At 43.7% G+C, this 15,499-nt stretch overlaps 1 protein-coding gene across 3 annotated transcripts in view; it reads right to left on the bottom strand.

Moving 5' to 3' along the window:
- The window catches only part of CNOT6 (CCR4-NOT transcription complex subunit 6), a 49,189-nt gene extending 34,394 nt beyond the window's left edge, over positions 1–14,795 (bottom strand). For 2 of the 3 annotated variants that reach the window (XR_503996.1, XR_503997.1), the window contains exon 1: positions 14,675–14,786. Coding sequence is in view for 1 of the 3 variants with exons in the window: in XM_021709914.1 (XP_021565589.1) it covers positions 14,675–14,786 (112 nt within the window). In the remaining 2 variants the exon portion in view is untranslated. Of the gene's footprint in view, positions 1–14,674 lie in introns of all 3 variants that reach the window. The other variant, XM_021709914.1, reaches the window with a different exon arrangement.
- Positions 14,796–15,499: the final 704 nt, after the last annotated feature.

Below are 15,499 nucleotides of genomic sequence, written 5' to 3'. Positions count from 1 at the left end.
TCAAGACCCGCCTGGGCAGGAAGACCTCATCTCTACAATAAATCAAAAAATCAGCTGGGCGAGGTAGCACGTACCTGTAATTCCGGCTACTCGGAAGGCTGAGGCGGAAGGATCACCAGAACCCAGCAGGTCGAGGCTGCGGTGGCTGGGAGTGACCACTGCATGCCAGTCTGGGCAACAGAGTGAGAGTCCAACTCAAAAAAAAAAAAAAGAAAAGCAGACATGTTTATTCAATAATCCAGTACTGTTTTTAAAAGTACCAAAATTCTATCACCCACATATAACTACCATTACCTCATTTCAGAGATAGTAATATAAACAGTGGAATGCAAATCATCAAACTATATATGCTTCTTTAACAGATAGAAAAACTATAGAACTGCAGATTTTCGGCTGGGCTCAGTGGCTCAGCCTGTAATCCCAGCACTTTGGGAGGCCGAGGCGAGTGGACTGCCTGAGCCCGCGGGTTCAAGACCCGCCCAGGCAATTTGGCGAGACCTTGTCTCTACAATAAATAAAAAATCAGCTGGGCATGGTAGTGCACGCCTGTAGTTCCAGCTACTTGAAAGGCTGAGGCAGAAGGATCGCCAGAGCCCAGCAGGTCGAGGATGCGGTGGCCGGGAGTGTGCCACTGCACTCCAGTCTGAGTGACAGAGTGAAACTCCAACTCAAAAAAAAAACAAACAAAAAACCAAACCAAACAAGCAAACAAAAAGAGAATTACAGATTTTCAAGCTCTTTTTTTCTTTTTTTGCTATAAAAAAGGCTATTTCCTAAAACACCTCTCTAAGGTTACAAGGGATTCCAGCAGACATTAGAGGCTACAGTTTTACCTACATGTTTCAATTTGAAACTTGACTTTCCCAAATAAAAATAGAAAGATGCTCATTTACACTTTCTCCCATTGACTTTTTTTTAGTTATCAAAAGTTTATGTATATGATGCAACTCTATAGCCAGGAGCAATAAAAACATATGTCATATAACCACTCGTACATTATTCTTTAAAACCCAAAGCAGAAACCACACAAATTTCCATCAACCAGAATATACATAGACAGAGTGTGATATATACATCTAATGGAACATTATTCGGCCATTAGAAGGAATGAAGGTCTGACGCAGGCTACAACACAGGTGAACCTTGAAAACAGTAAGCTAAGTGAAAGAAGTCAGTCACAAAGACCACATACTGCATGCTTCCATTTATATGAACTGTCCAGGATAGGCAAATCGACATATACAGAAAGCAGGGGAACGGCAATAACTGTTACACAACTTTGTGAATATATTAAACCCGTTGGACTGTGCACATTAAATGAGTAAGCTGTGTGTTACACAAGTTATATCGTAATGAAACTATTACACAGAAAAATACGTTTGTAGCTTAAAAGAACAAAGAACATATGTGTTAACACACAGAACATGTTAAGATGCAGAAAACAATTTCCATACATATACCAGCCAGATAAGAGAAGAATGGGGCTGGGTGTGGAGGCCATGCCTGCAATCCCAGCATCCAGGAGGCTAAGGCAGGGGGGCTGCTTAGGCCGGGAGTTGGAGACGAGCCAGAGCAGCCTAAGGGCCCTCTCCAAAACTGGCCAGGCGAGGTGCTGTACACCCCTAATCCTAGCTACTCGGGAGGCTGAAGTGGGAGGACTGCCTGAGCCCGGGAGTTCAAGGCTGCAGTGAGCCATGATCATGCCACCGCACTCCAAACTGGAAAAAAAACATGCAAAATCAGACAGTATGTGTGCTATGGTTAAAAATACCATAATATGAACAAAAAGATGAAACACCCAAGAATGAATCTAGTAAGTATATTAGACAGAGGAATACAAAAAAGAACAAATGGAAGGACATCATAAATCATCCCAATTTATAAAGCAATAAAATGATAAAAACATCATAACTGACTATGAATTTCATTATGAATAAAAAAGAACTGTAGTCCCAGCTACTTGGGAGGCTGAGGAGGAAGAATTCCTTGAGGCCAGGAATTTAAGGCCAGCCTAGATGATATAAGGTGACATTGCAAGACCCCATCTCTCTTTTAGAAAAAGGCCAAGTATCATCTCTCGGAATTACAAATGCATATACCCTTTGACCTGTAGATATATTAGTAGAGATACAAAATAATCCACAAGGTTATATACTGCAGCGCTGCCTGTCACAGACTGACCATCAATAAATACTACTTAACAAACTTACAGGACACATGTAACAAAAATGCAGCGGAGCTTAGACAACACAGGAAAACTGTCTACATACATAGCAATCTCTCCAAAGTACAATGCTGAGTGAAAACGGATGGTCCAGAAATACATAATATAAAATTTTTTGTATTAAAAATAAGAAGTGTGGGATAAGAATCTATATTTGCCCTACAGAGAGAACTCCAGAGGATGCAAGACACCCCTGAGGGCACATGTGCACGTGTCTGCATGCTGAGAGCTGCCAGGGGCTGAGACGTCCACTGGGCCCTGTGTGTGTCTCAGGGGTTCGCTTCCCGAAAGGCCCTCACCCCACTTCCACTTGGCTAATTGCACCATCTCCACCGTGAACTGTTCCAGGATGCTTGCTCTGATCCTGCCAGGCAGGTTAAGACCCTAGAGTTCACCGCGCAGGCAATTCTGCCTTGTTCACCAGTTTCGCAAATGTCTTCGAGTGAAGACTCCTCCTTTAACCTGCCAGATTTGTGAAGTCTTCATGCCTCATCACCTGCCACATCTGAAATTTCCAACTAAATGAACGAGTATGTGACATGCAGCAACTTCCAGTCAGTAAGTGGCAGCTCAGAATCATCACTAAGTGAAGTGCCTGCTGCCTCCCCTGGGCTTCTCACCTCTTCCATTCCCATCCCCAGTCTGAATGTCCACAGAGCAGACATTACACACAGGGTGGACAGCTGCACACACTGACAATAGCAAAAGAGCCTCAATTCTGGGGCCACACTTATCATGACTCTCAAAAAGAGCTAGATATAATATCTTCTTTCCTAAAAAAAAAAAAAAATCAAAAAACTTGATTTAGAATTTGAGAGATACAGTCTACCACTCTCCATGGAAGTCTGAACAGCGCTTTCTGTTTCAAGCCTTCAAAATGCTGGACAGTCACAAAGTAGACAACAGCTCAGGTGTGGCCTGTAGTCAAGGCACCTGACTCCAAGATCACTCAGTGACTGCAAGTGCAGACCCAAGCCTCCAGTTTCTGGAAGCTTACTGCGTGAGGCTCTGGTTAGTGCGTGTCTCCTGCCTACTTGCCACCACCAGAGGCTGAGACGCGCACAACAGCTGTCGTGGGCTAGATGCATCTCGATAACAGGCAACCACAGTGCTTCATCAAGTAACGGAAACAAATGCAACAGCTGTTTGGTACTTTCAGAACCTCAGACAGCAGTTTAAAGTTTGTCTGTGTTTCATTTCAGCTTCTTGTAACAAGAGCTGTTTACAAGCTAACAAACCATCCAACTGTTGAGGAAAAACTGGATTAGGAACCCATCAAAGCGTGAGCTCCAGAGGACGGGGGAACTACAAAGGCAGCAAAGATGCCAGAGCCCAAAGGGAAAGGAAACCCCAGGAGGGCAGAAGCGGACACTTCCCCACACACCTCCCGAAGGACGGGCAGGATCACAAGCAGGACCCTTTCTGGCACGCCCTCCTGAAGGACAGGCAGATCACAAGCAGCCCCCGAGGCAGGCAGGTAAGCCGACAGCTGGGGCCAAAGCTGAGGAGTCCAGCAGAACTCCGCTGCTTCACACAGCTGGGAAGAAGACCCGTAAACCCACCACGATTTCAGTTAGAGGATGCAAACGGAACAGGGGGTGTGGCAACAGACAACGCTCACAGGCGCTGAAAGTCAGACTCAAATCAGACAAATCTCTGATGCGATAAGGCCATCCACCCCTGTGCGACTGTCTGGAAAACACAAAAGCAAATTCACTTCTAAAGAGAACACTTTCAAATTATCTGACTCTTTCATCCATTTCGTATATAATTTGTAGCATTCAGTAAAAATTATCAGACCAAAGGACCAAAAATCCACAGAAACAGAAGTGACAGAACAGAATCCCCAAAGATTCATACACTGAAGTTACTAGACATGATCTTTTAAGAAACTATGGCTGACTGACACTCCAGTCGAAACAGAGTAACAGAAGCTGGATCTACCCTACCCTCCCACCAGACAACCAAAACACCAGACAAAATACAGGAAAAAAAATTTCTTCAGACGTTTCGTGCCAGGCAGCACCAGACAGCAACCAGTGGTTGACAGGACACACTCGAGTGTGCAACCTAGACCCCTCCTGACAGACACGCAAGGGATGGACCCCGTGGGGTCTGGTGGTCCACGAGTTGCAGAAATGAAGCTGAGAGTGTAGAGGGGTTACGGCAGCCAGAGTTCACAGGACAAAATGCCAAAGACAGAAAGCTACACAGAGGCAAGCTCTGGAGTATCTGAAAAGCCCCCCTCCCCTGCTCCTGGCTGCAAATTCATCAGCAAATGCACGTGAGGGTAGGGGAGAAAAAAGAGTAAGGGGACAGTCCTCCTCGGAATCCCAAGGGGATTTCAGGGGCCAGGAACGGTTTGTGTTCTCACCAGTCAGAGAATTCAGAAAGGTATCACTCAAAAGGAGGCTCTGAGTGCATCAAACTGCCTCCAAATAACTGTCTCTTCACATCAGATAAGCTCAAGAGTACTTCCAAGGATAAAAAATATCTAAGCTACCAAAGATCACCGTGTGCTGTGTCCACACAAAAATTACCAGGCATACAAGGAGACAGAAATGAATTAAAACCAATCTAGAAATGATAGAGATGACAGAATTAGCATATAGGAACATTAAGAGGAACTACACCTATATTACATATGCTCAAAAAAGTAAAGAGGAAATGTTTAATAAAGACATGGATACAAAAACTACCCACATTTAACTTCTAATGATGGAAAATTATTCAATTACTAGATGGGATTAATGGCAGAGTGCATTCTGCAAAGAAAAACGTTAATAAAACTAGAGAAACAGCAATAAAAACTGTCCAAAATGAAAACAAAAAAAGAGTAAATTAAACGAAGCATTAGTGAGCTATAAGACAACTTCCAGTAGTCTAAAATATAAGTAATGTAATTCCCAAAAGGCAAGGGGGCAGGAAGCAGAAAAAAGTATTTGGAAAAAATCATGGTCTAAACTATAAACCCAGATCCAAGAGGCTCAACAAACCTAAGCACAAGAAAAATGGAAACAACAACCAAATTACACCAAGGTACATCATAATCATATTACTTAACATAAGTGCTGATGACTCTTACAGTAGCCACAGAAAAGGGAATATATGAAAGAGAGACAGGAAGGACAGCAGGTCTCTCAAACAATTCAAGTAAGCAGCAGGGATCAGCAACCTCGAAATACTGAGAGAGCGGGGCTAGTCCCAGTTACTTGGAGGCTAAGGCAGGAGGACAGCTTGAGGCCACGAGGTCAAGGCAATAGTATGCCATGACTGCACTGGTGAATAGCTACCGCACTCCAGCCTGGGCAACATAGCAAGACCCTGTCTCTAAAAAATAAAATAAAATAGGAAAAAAAGTACCAAAAGATATAAACCATCAACCTAGAATTCTATGAAGCCCAGCAAAAATGTCTTTCCAAAACAGAGTAACGTAAAGACTGTTCACACAGAAAACCTGAAAGGAAAAACAAAGTCCCCAGCAGGGCTCCATTACAGTCCTCCAGTCAGAAGAAAACAGTAACAGAAACTTTCATACAGTTAGGCGTGGTGGTTCACATCTATCATCCCAGCACCTGCCGAGGCCAAGGCGGGAAGGACTGCCTGAGCCCAGGAGTTCAAGACCAGTCTGGGCCACCTGAAGAGACTTCATCTCTACAAAAATCAAAAAAGTAGCCAGACATGGTGGCCCGCTACCAGAGAGCCTGAGGTGGAAGGATCACCTGAGCCCAGGAGTTCAAGGCTGAGGTGATCTCTGATCGTGCCACTGCACTCAGCCTGGGAGACAGACGGAGAACCTGACTCAAAAAACTAAAAATAAGAGAAAGGAAGAAAATTTTTAAAATTACAAATGAATGAAGAAAGAATCTGAAGTCAATGAGCGAATGGAATTTAAAAGTAAAACCACAACACCGTTTACATTAGCACCCAAAAAATAGGTGTAAGTCTAATAAAATATTTACAAGTTCTACATGAGGAAACTACAAAACTCCAATGAAAGAAATCAAGGAAGTAATTACATGGAGAGACATTCCATATTCAGAGATGGGAAGACAACACCGCAAGATGTCCTTTCCAGTTTGATATGCAGATTCAACGCAACCTCAACCAAAATCCCATTTAAGAACTTCTGCTGAGAGTGATGGCTCATGTCTGTAAACTCAGCACTTTGGGAGGCAGAGGCGAGAGGGTTGCCCAAGCTCAGGGGTTCGAGACCAGTCTGAGCAATGTGGCGAGACCTTGTCTCTATAAAAAAATCAAAAAATTAGCCGGGCATGGTGACACATGCCTGTGATTCCAGCTACTTGGAAGGCTGAAGCGGAAGGATCGCCTGAGCCCAGCAGGTCGAGGCTGAGGTGGCCATGAGCATGCCACTGCACTATAGTCTGGGTGACAGAGTAAGACTCCAACTCAGAAAAAAATTAAGAACTTCTGCCCTGTGAAAGATACCATCAAGAGAATAAGACCAACCTAGACTGAGAGAAAATATATGCAAAAAGACACATCTTATAAAAGAGTGCTATCCAAAACAGATTTTAAAAACTCTTAAGACTGAACAAGAAAACAAAAAGCCCAATTAAAAGCAGACAAAAGATGGGAACAGATCCCTCACCAAAGAAGACATGCCAAAGACAAACGAGCACATGAAAAGATGCTTGACATCACCTGTCACCAGAAGATTACAAACCAAAACAATGAGGCCCCACCACAAACCTACCAGAACGGCAGAAGTCCAAGGAGCTGACAGCACCAAGGTGCGGAGGGTGAGGCAGCAGGACTCTCATTCCCTGCTGTAGGGGAGGGGACACACAGGGAAGCCCCCCTTAAGGAAAGAGGCAGGCTGTGTCCAGCGCAACCACAGTACATGCCCTCCCCATGATCCAGCCATCGTGCCTCCTGGACGTCTACCCAAAGGAGCGGAAAGCATGTCCGCACAAAAACCCGCACGAGGATGTTTACAGCATCTTCACTCAAAACCGCCAAAACCTGGAAGCAGCCAGATGCCCCTCAGTGGGCGGGTGGGTAACAAACTGTGGTACATCCAACCAAGGGAGTATTATCCAGCACTAAAAAGCAATGAGCCATCAAGCCACCAAAAGACATGAAGACATAAATGCACTCAATAAGAAGCCAGTCTAGAAGAAGCCACAGCACGTTTCCAACGAGAGGACACTCCCAAAAAGGCAGAACGATGGAGACAGTAAAAACACTAGTGGTTTCCAGGGGCTGAGGGAAGGGAGGGATGAGCAGGCAGAGCACAGAGCTTAAGGCAGCGAAGCTTCGCTGCAGGAGACGGTAACGGGGGATACACGCCACGACACAGTCGCTAAACCCCTGGGAATGCCAACACCAAGAGTGGCCCTGCTGTGAACCACAGGGCTCTGGAGGCTGACGATGCCTCGCTGTAATTTCGCAGACGTACTGAACGTCCCACTCTACAGGATGCTGACAGTGTGAAAGGCCATGCGTGGGGTACACAGAAACTCTACTTTCCACTCAATTTTACTGAGAACCTGAAACTGCTCTAAAAAATAAAAGTGTATTAAAAAAAAAAACCTCAGACCAGTGGTTGCCAAGGTCTGGAGTGGGAGGAAGGTCTGACTCCAAAGAAGCCCAGAGAAGTTTCTAGGGTAATAGAACTGCCCCATATTTTAATTCTGGCAGGTATGCATTTGCAAAAGAATATAAAACAGTTAAGGAGAATGAATTTCACTGTAAATAACTTGTACTGTAATTTTTAAAAAAGAAAAAATTTTTTAAAAGATTCAAGAGTGACAATTATGCATCATACAGAGAATGGACCTCTCTGAAGAAAACCGAAACAAGGGATCAGAACAAATGCTTTTTTTTTTTGAGTTGGAGCCTCACTCTGTCACCCAGACTGGAGTGCAGTGGCCACTCCCGGCCACCGCAGCCTCAACCTGCTGGGCTCCGGCGATCCTTCTGCCTCAGCCTTCCGAGTAGCTGGAACTACAGGTGCACGCTAACACACCCGGCTAACTTTTTTGATTTATTGTAGAGATGAGGTCTCGCCAAGTTGCCCAGGCGGGTCAGGAAATCCACTCACCTCAGCCTCCCAAGGTGCGGGATTCCAGGCTGAGCCACCGAGCCCAACCATTGTAATTCAAGGAAATTTTTTTTAAAAGAATTCAAACTACACACGGAAAGAACACACAATATACCCAACAATATCAACGTGGAAAAACCAACACCAATCACCAATATATATTCTAGTAAAATTAGTGACTCTAAGGAAAAATAAAGTCTTTTGGGCATCTAGGCAGACAGAGCAAGGGACCAATAAGGGCAAAAACGTCAGGCTGCCATCAGCCTTTATGTCATCAGCCTTGATGCCAGACCAAGAAAGAAAATTATTAGCCAGGTGCAGTAGCTCTTGCCTGTAAACCCAGCACTTTGGGAGACTGAGATGGGAGGATCCTTCGAAGCCAGGAGTTAGAGACTGGCCTGGACAACACAAGTGAAATCCTGTCTCTACAAAAAAATTAAATAACTAGCTAAGCACACTGGCACATGCCTATAGCTCCAGCTACTTGGAAGGCTGGCACAAAAGGATTGCCTGAGTTCTCAAGTTTGGGGCTGCAGTAAGACACGATGGCACCACTCTACAACCCAGCCTGGACAACAGAGTAAGATCCTATCTCTTACAAAAAAATTTTGGAGTAACATATATTTAAGACACTTAAGGAAAGAACATGTGAGCCAAGGATTTTACATTCAGCAAAACTGACTTTCAAACATAAAGGGCACACACTGTTATCAACATGTAAGAAACTTAGGGAATACTGTTCCCACAAACCCTTTCTAAGGAATCATCTAGGGAACCCGCTTCCAGACAACCAAGATGATTAAAGCCACAAGAACTGGAAAGGGGCATTTACTATATATAGTGACTTGTGAAACTAAATCTAAACAGAACTAAGTTCTTCAGGCTAAATGGAAAAGCTGACAGGACATCATGGCTACTCACCGTGACGAAATACACAGAGCACACTAATTACAGGGGTCAAGGTAGACAGGATAAATACCGCACAGCTTCACAGCTGGCAGCATAAGCACTGCTGTTCTGAGATGGCTGTGTGTGGATACAGTATAAAGCAAGAAAGCAGGTGAGGGACACTCCAATTCTATTATCCCACATCTCTGACAGGGCCCTCCTCTCTGGATTAAAGGAGACACAGATGTCATTATAAAAGGTGTTAACTAAAAACCCTGTTATACTTCATTTGAATTTAAAGTAGCAGTATTTCACAATATATCTTAATTTTAAACATACAAGTGTCTTTTGTATTTTGAAAGGTATTTTGTCCTACAGCATATAAATATGTATGTTACCATGTAAGTATTTACCACATCTTCTATTCAAAAATGCACATGGCTACATACATAAAATGTTTCCTAACTCTGCCCATTGAAAAGACCTGGAACCGATGGCCAATCTAATAGCAATGAACATCCCTAGCACATGGATCGTGGTCTTAACATTTCCAATTTACAAAAAAAAAAGCAAGACTTCCAGGAAAAAATGGCTTACTACAGTTTTAAGGCAGGAAATAAACAAAACGAGCCAAGAAAGCCTTGTTTTACCAAACAGCAAGGACCCAGAGACAACAAGGACTACGCGGGAGAGCTCAGAAGTCAACAGAAGAGGCCCTCCCGGAGCACAGCAGGACAACTTGAGTGTCAACACAGGTGGCAATCGCACCCCATCACCAATGTCCGAAACCCAAGAGTTTAAATATGCTAGTTGATAATGACACTTACAAAAAGCTCCTTGGTCATCCTCAAAGGATCTTAAAAACTAATAAAAAGAAAGGAGGCATTCTCTTCTGCCTTTCCTCTATAAATTGCACATTAGATAATCAAACAGTAAATGAAGCTAAGTGTCTCTCCATAAATGTATCTCAGCTAATGAATAGTGAACAAATTACCAGCACTTGGCAATGAACTCCACAGTAAAGAAGGCATTCAGACCATGCTGAAGCTGCCCACTCTACCACAAGTCTTGCCTAAGGGCTTCACCCTTCGTCTGGTCAAGCTTCTAGCCCCACTGGCCTACCTGCAGGACATACTGAGGACAAAAAACACACAGAACTGAACGACGTGCATGCCATCAGCAGAATAAAGACTGTGGGAAAGGACAGGCCAGTCGCCCACGCTCTGCAGTAGATGAACGGCAAGGAAAAGAAAGAGAGAGGGTGCACTACACACTAAACCAAGTGAAAGGAGGAAAGACCAAACTGTAGTACTTCGGTATATACAACTTGGTGTTAAAATGTAAAAGACACAAGGAAGACATTATTATAAAAGTCAGGGTGATGGTCACCTTGGGGAGCGACTGTCTGTGGCCTCTGGAGAGGGCTCTGGGTAAAGTGAAAAAGTTCTAATTTTTGACCTGGGTAGTAGTTGCAAGGCTTTTGGCCTTACAATAATTTGTCAATATACTGTCTGTGTAGTTTATGTGTTTCACTGTACTAAAAAGGTTTTCCTTAAAAAGTGAATAAGTAAAGAGTGATCCGCCTCATCTGGTTACCTCCAAATGGTACAAGGAACTCACTGCCCATGCCCCAGAACCAGAACAGCATAAGAGCTAACCGCAGGTCTAGGATTCAACGACCTCAGATCCCTAGATCTTAAGATCGTGGGATTTTTTTTTAATGTATTTTATTTTAAAGATGTGGGGTAGGCCAGGCTCAGTGGCTCAGCCTGTAATTCTAGCTCCTTGGGAGGCTGAGACGAGTGGACTGCCTAAGCCCACGGGTTCGAGATCAGCCTGGGCAACTTGGTGAGACCTCGTCTCTACAATAAACAAAAAATTAGCCGGGCATGGTAGCGCATGCCTGTAGTTCTGGCTACTTGGAAGACTGAGGCAGAAGGATCACCAGAGCCCAGCAGATCAATGCCGGGGTGGCCTTGAGTATGCCACTGCACCCCAGTCTGGGCGACAGAGTGAGACTCCAACTCAAAAAAAAAAAAAGACATGGATACAATTCAGGATTAGGTATACAAGTGGTCATTGTACAGGTCATGTCTGGGCCTCCCTTCAATCCCCACTTTGCCTGGTTTGAGATCAGGTCCCCTCACTAACGTTATGCGCCCCTCCCCTTCATCCCCTGGCGGTTTTCGGCTACTGCCAATCCCTTTCTTATAGCATTATGGTGAATGTTTAGGGTCCACTTATGAGTAAGAACATGTGGTACTCAGCTCTTTGTTACTGTGATAAATCACTAAGTATTATAGACTCTAAATCCATTCAAGTTGCCACAAAGTTCGTAATTTTGCTCTTCATGGCAGAGTAATAGTCCATCATGTATATGTATCACTTTTTTTTAATCCAGCCCAGTTATGATAGGCAGCACAGTTGACTTTGCTTTTCATGGCAGTGTAATATTCCATCATGTATATGTTATCACTTTTTTTTTAATCCAGCCCAGTTATGATAGGCAGCACAGTTGATTCCACGCTTTTGCTACTGTAAATAAACCTTAACTCATTCGCAACCACTGACGTGAATTTACATTATTCCAAATTGTTTCTGGTTGCCGCCGACATGAGTTTACGTCTTTGCAAATTCTGTTTCTGAATGCTGCAATGATGCCATATGTATGTGTTGCTATGTTTTGCTTGAAAATGAGTAGTAAGCCAAGGAGAAACTTAATTGAGCTAATTATCTGGTATCAACTGCGCAATGTTGTTACTGATTTACAAAGTTGGTAAAAATTGCAAGTTGGTCATTATTTTGCTGTGATTAGTGCTGTATACTTAAATTTTGATATTTCAGGACTTTCATACTTCAACATTAGAAATAATTTGCCATAATTATGCAAAATGAAGAAATATATGCTGATGAGATTCCCAAGGTCAAAGGTGAATCCACTGAACTTACTAATGATAGTGAGACAGTGACGAAATGATGCAATGTAAACAAATATATATATATATATATTATATAGATAGGTATAACACATAATTGGTTTATAACCCAAATAAAAATACGGAATGTCAGTCAGAGTGGTATCTGAGGCAAATACTGGATATGTCTGCAACTTTCAGCTGTATTGTGAAAAAGGTGACAAGTGGCCGGTGAGGTGGCTCAGCCTGTAATCCCAGCACTTTGGGAGGCTGAGGCGAGAGAATTGCCTGAGCCTGGGGGTTCAAGACCACCCTGGACAATTTGGTGAGACCTCGTCTCTACAATAAAAATCACAAAAAACTAGCTAGGCGTTGTGGCGTGCATCTGTAGTTCTAGTTACTTATAAGGTTGAGGCGGAAGGATCACCTAAGCCCAGCAGGTCAAGGCTGCAGTGGCGGTGAGCGTGCCACTGTACCTCTGCCTGGTCGACAGAATAGGACTCTGACTCAAAAAAAAAAACAACAAAGTTCAGACTAAGGAGAGCACAGTGACCAAGGAGTTTCGAACACACAGTAAAGTAAGGGAGGAGAGATAGAGGAGAACCCCCAAAGCCTCAGTGACCCTGGTGAGTACTTCCCAGCTCAGGTGACACTGTCAGATAGGAGAAAGTGCCTTATAAGCAAAGAACCTGCAATTTAAAAACTGCTAAAACAGGTTGAAGAAAGGAGCAAAAGATGCACTACCATACCAGTCCTGCAGAAATTAAAAGGGCAAAGTGGGAGCAGTGATGGCCTGTGACCTGAGAGCAACTGCTCAATGACAGTACATATTTCTCTTTGGGCTCCTGCACAGAAGACTGGATGTGACAGCGAGGGAAGAGAGACATTCCTTCTCCACGGCCACACTGACCTACAGAACCAAACCTGGCTTAGTGATGCCCAGCACTCTAGAAATCAGAGGAGGGGCCTGAGCCCACGGGTTCATGACCCGCCTAGACAACTTGGCGAGACCTCATCTCTACAATAAATCAAAAAATTAGCCGGGCGTGGTAGCGCGCCTGTAGTTCCAGTTACTTGGAAGGCTGAGGCAGAAGGATCGCCAGAGCCCAGCAGGTCGAGGCTGCAGTGGTGGCCGGGAGCGGCCACTGCATTCCAGTCTGGGCAACAGAGTGAGACTCCAACTCAAAAAAAAAAAAAAAAAAGAAAGAAAGAAATCAAAGGAGGGAAACAGGAGAGACCAACCTCTACTCTGGCTGCAAAGGAAGACACCTGAGTCTAAATATCTTAACCAGAAACTCTGAGCTGACAAAGGAGGAATGCTACCACCATTCCTTTTTCCTGAATATACTTTTATGTCAGCTCTGGCAGTCATAATTCACCTGTCAGTTCCATGTACTTGTGTACGCCCTTCCTCTCACTTCCTAACTGTCCCAAGCTTCATAACGAAAGGGGCTGTGGGCTTTTTTCCATCTATCTTCCATGTGCCTGGGCTAGTGGCAAGTAAAATGTTTTACGCATGGCATATGCTCAATATGTCTGCTACATTAAATTTTAAAAATCAGGGCAGTGAGAGGAAAGAAGACAAGATTTGTTCTGTATAGTTCAGAAGGCAAAAACGAGGACAAAGCAGAAGAAAGCATGGGAGGAGTATCAGGCCAAGAGTAACACAAAGCTTCGTTGGCACTAGCTGCCCTGAGAAGGAATAAAACCCCTTTACCACCTTTGAAATATTTCAAAAGTGGCTGCATGCTCACTGGTGGAAGGACATCCTTGGGTATGAAGGCTCACGTATTTCTTTGAATATGTCTAGACTGCACTATACCTGGAAGGGAAATTTGAGACCTGCTTCAAAATCAAGATTTTGTGTTCTTTTGAGTCTGAGTCTCACTCTGTCGCACAGGCCAGAGGGCAGCGGCACAATCACAACCACCACAGCTTCCACCTGCAGGGCTCAGGCAATCCTTCCACCTCAACCTTCCAAGCAGCTGGAACCACAGGTGCACTCCACCACTCATGGCTAATTTTGTGACTTTTTTGTAGAAACCAAGTCTGGCCAAGTTTTCCAGGCTAGTCTCAAACCCTTGGGCTCAGGCAATCCTCTCGCCTCTGCCTCCCAACATGCTGGTTGAGCCACTACACCCAGCCTTGTGTTCTGAATAAAGCCGTTCTCAGCAATTCAGACCGAGAAGCAAGTAGGAAAATATCCCAAACCTACACAGCTCAGCCACTTCCTACCCCACTGGAAATCTAAGATTTGATACTGCAAAAGCACAATATTTTATCAAGGAACTCATTAGAAGACCCAATCCCCAGGCACTGGCAATTCACATGTCATTTTCATTGAGTCCTGTGGTTACTGCCTCAAACTCAGAAGAGGACACTGATAGCAAGGCGGTGTGCAATGAATGGGTTTTGAACTTTGACTCAAACCACGTTCTTTTCACTGAACCTCCCTGCTTCTAAGATAAAGGAGCATTTGTAAGGTAAAGTCACTGCCTCTTTCATGCCTTGGCATTAGGAAGCTCAGCCTTCTACCGTATCTTCATTTCCACACCATCAATTTACGCTTCCATATCTTACCACTTATTTCAAGCTCCACCCAATGTGATTTCTTTCCATTTGCTGCCTCCTCAGAAGACATAATTGTGTACATCCTCCGAGGGTCAGGGGGCTCGTAGTTTTCTTTGGGCATGCCTGTTGAATTAAGAGTAAAAGAATTCAATCAGTATTCTGAGGAACAAAACAAAAATAATATCTTTTTAAAGTAGACACTCATATCACATTCTCTAAATACCAATTCCACCTAAAAGGAACTGGGGGCTTTTGGAAAAATGAATGACTTCAAGTGTGGGACAGGAGAGATACAAACAAGCTTAGAAGTTAACAAGGGTATGGTGGTTATGGAGGGCACAGGAGCTAGCTCAAAGAAGCTTCCGGGGCCAAATATAAGACAATCTGAACAACACAAGAATGGCTACAATAGAGTCACTATCAACTATGAATTTCATGAAGGCATAATTTTAACTAAAAACTAAAAACCGAGTCACCTGAAAATTAGAAAATAAAAGTAAAGAAACAAGTATTTATCTTGCATTTCTGGCAGAAACTAGATGACTGAATGTTCCCAACAGAACAGTATTAGCAGAAAGAGTTACATTATCAGATTATTAGAACATAATTACTTTACAACCTCTAATAAAATAATGAATCTAGGCAATGATCATCAATGGTTAATAAAACCACAGGGGGATCAACAGAAAATTTTTAAATGGACAGATCAGGCTAAAAGGCCTAAACTCAATAATGATCATTATCATCCTTAGGACAACCAGACAACAGGGGCCTCCTGAGGAGATGACACAGGACGTACACACACACAGCACCTAAGCCCTTGTCCCCCGAAAA

The sequence above is a fragment of the Carlito syrichta genome, unplaced genomic scaffold (genome assembly GCF_000164805.1).
Source record: "Carlito syrichta isolate Samal-C Ts95f unplaced genomic scaffold, Tarsius_syrichta-2.0.1 Scaffold287710, whole genome shotgun sequence".
NCBI classification, from domain to species: domain Eukaryota; kingdom Metazoa; phylum Chordata; class Mammalia; order Primates; family Tarsiidae; genus Carlito; species Carlito syrichta.
Note: the sequence above shows the minus strand (reverse complement) of the source record. Positions and strands in the feature narration are given on the sequence as shown.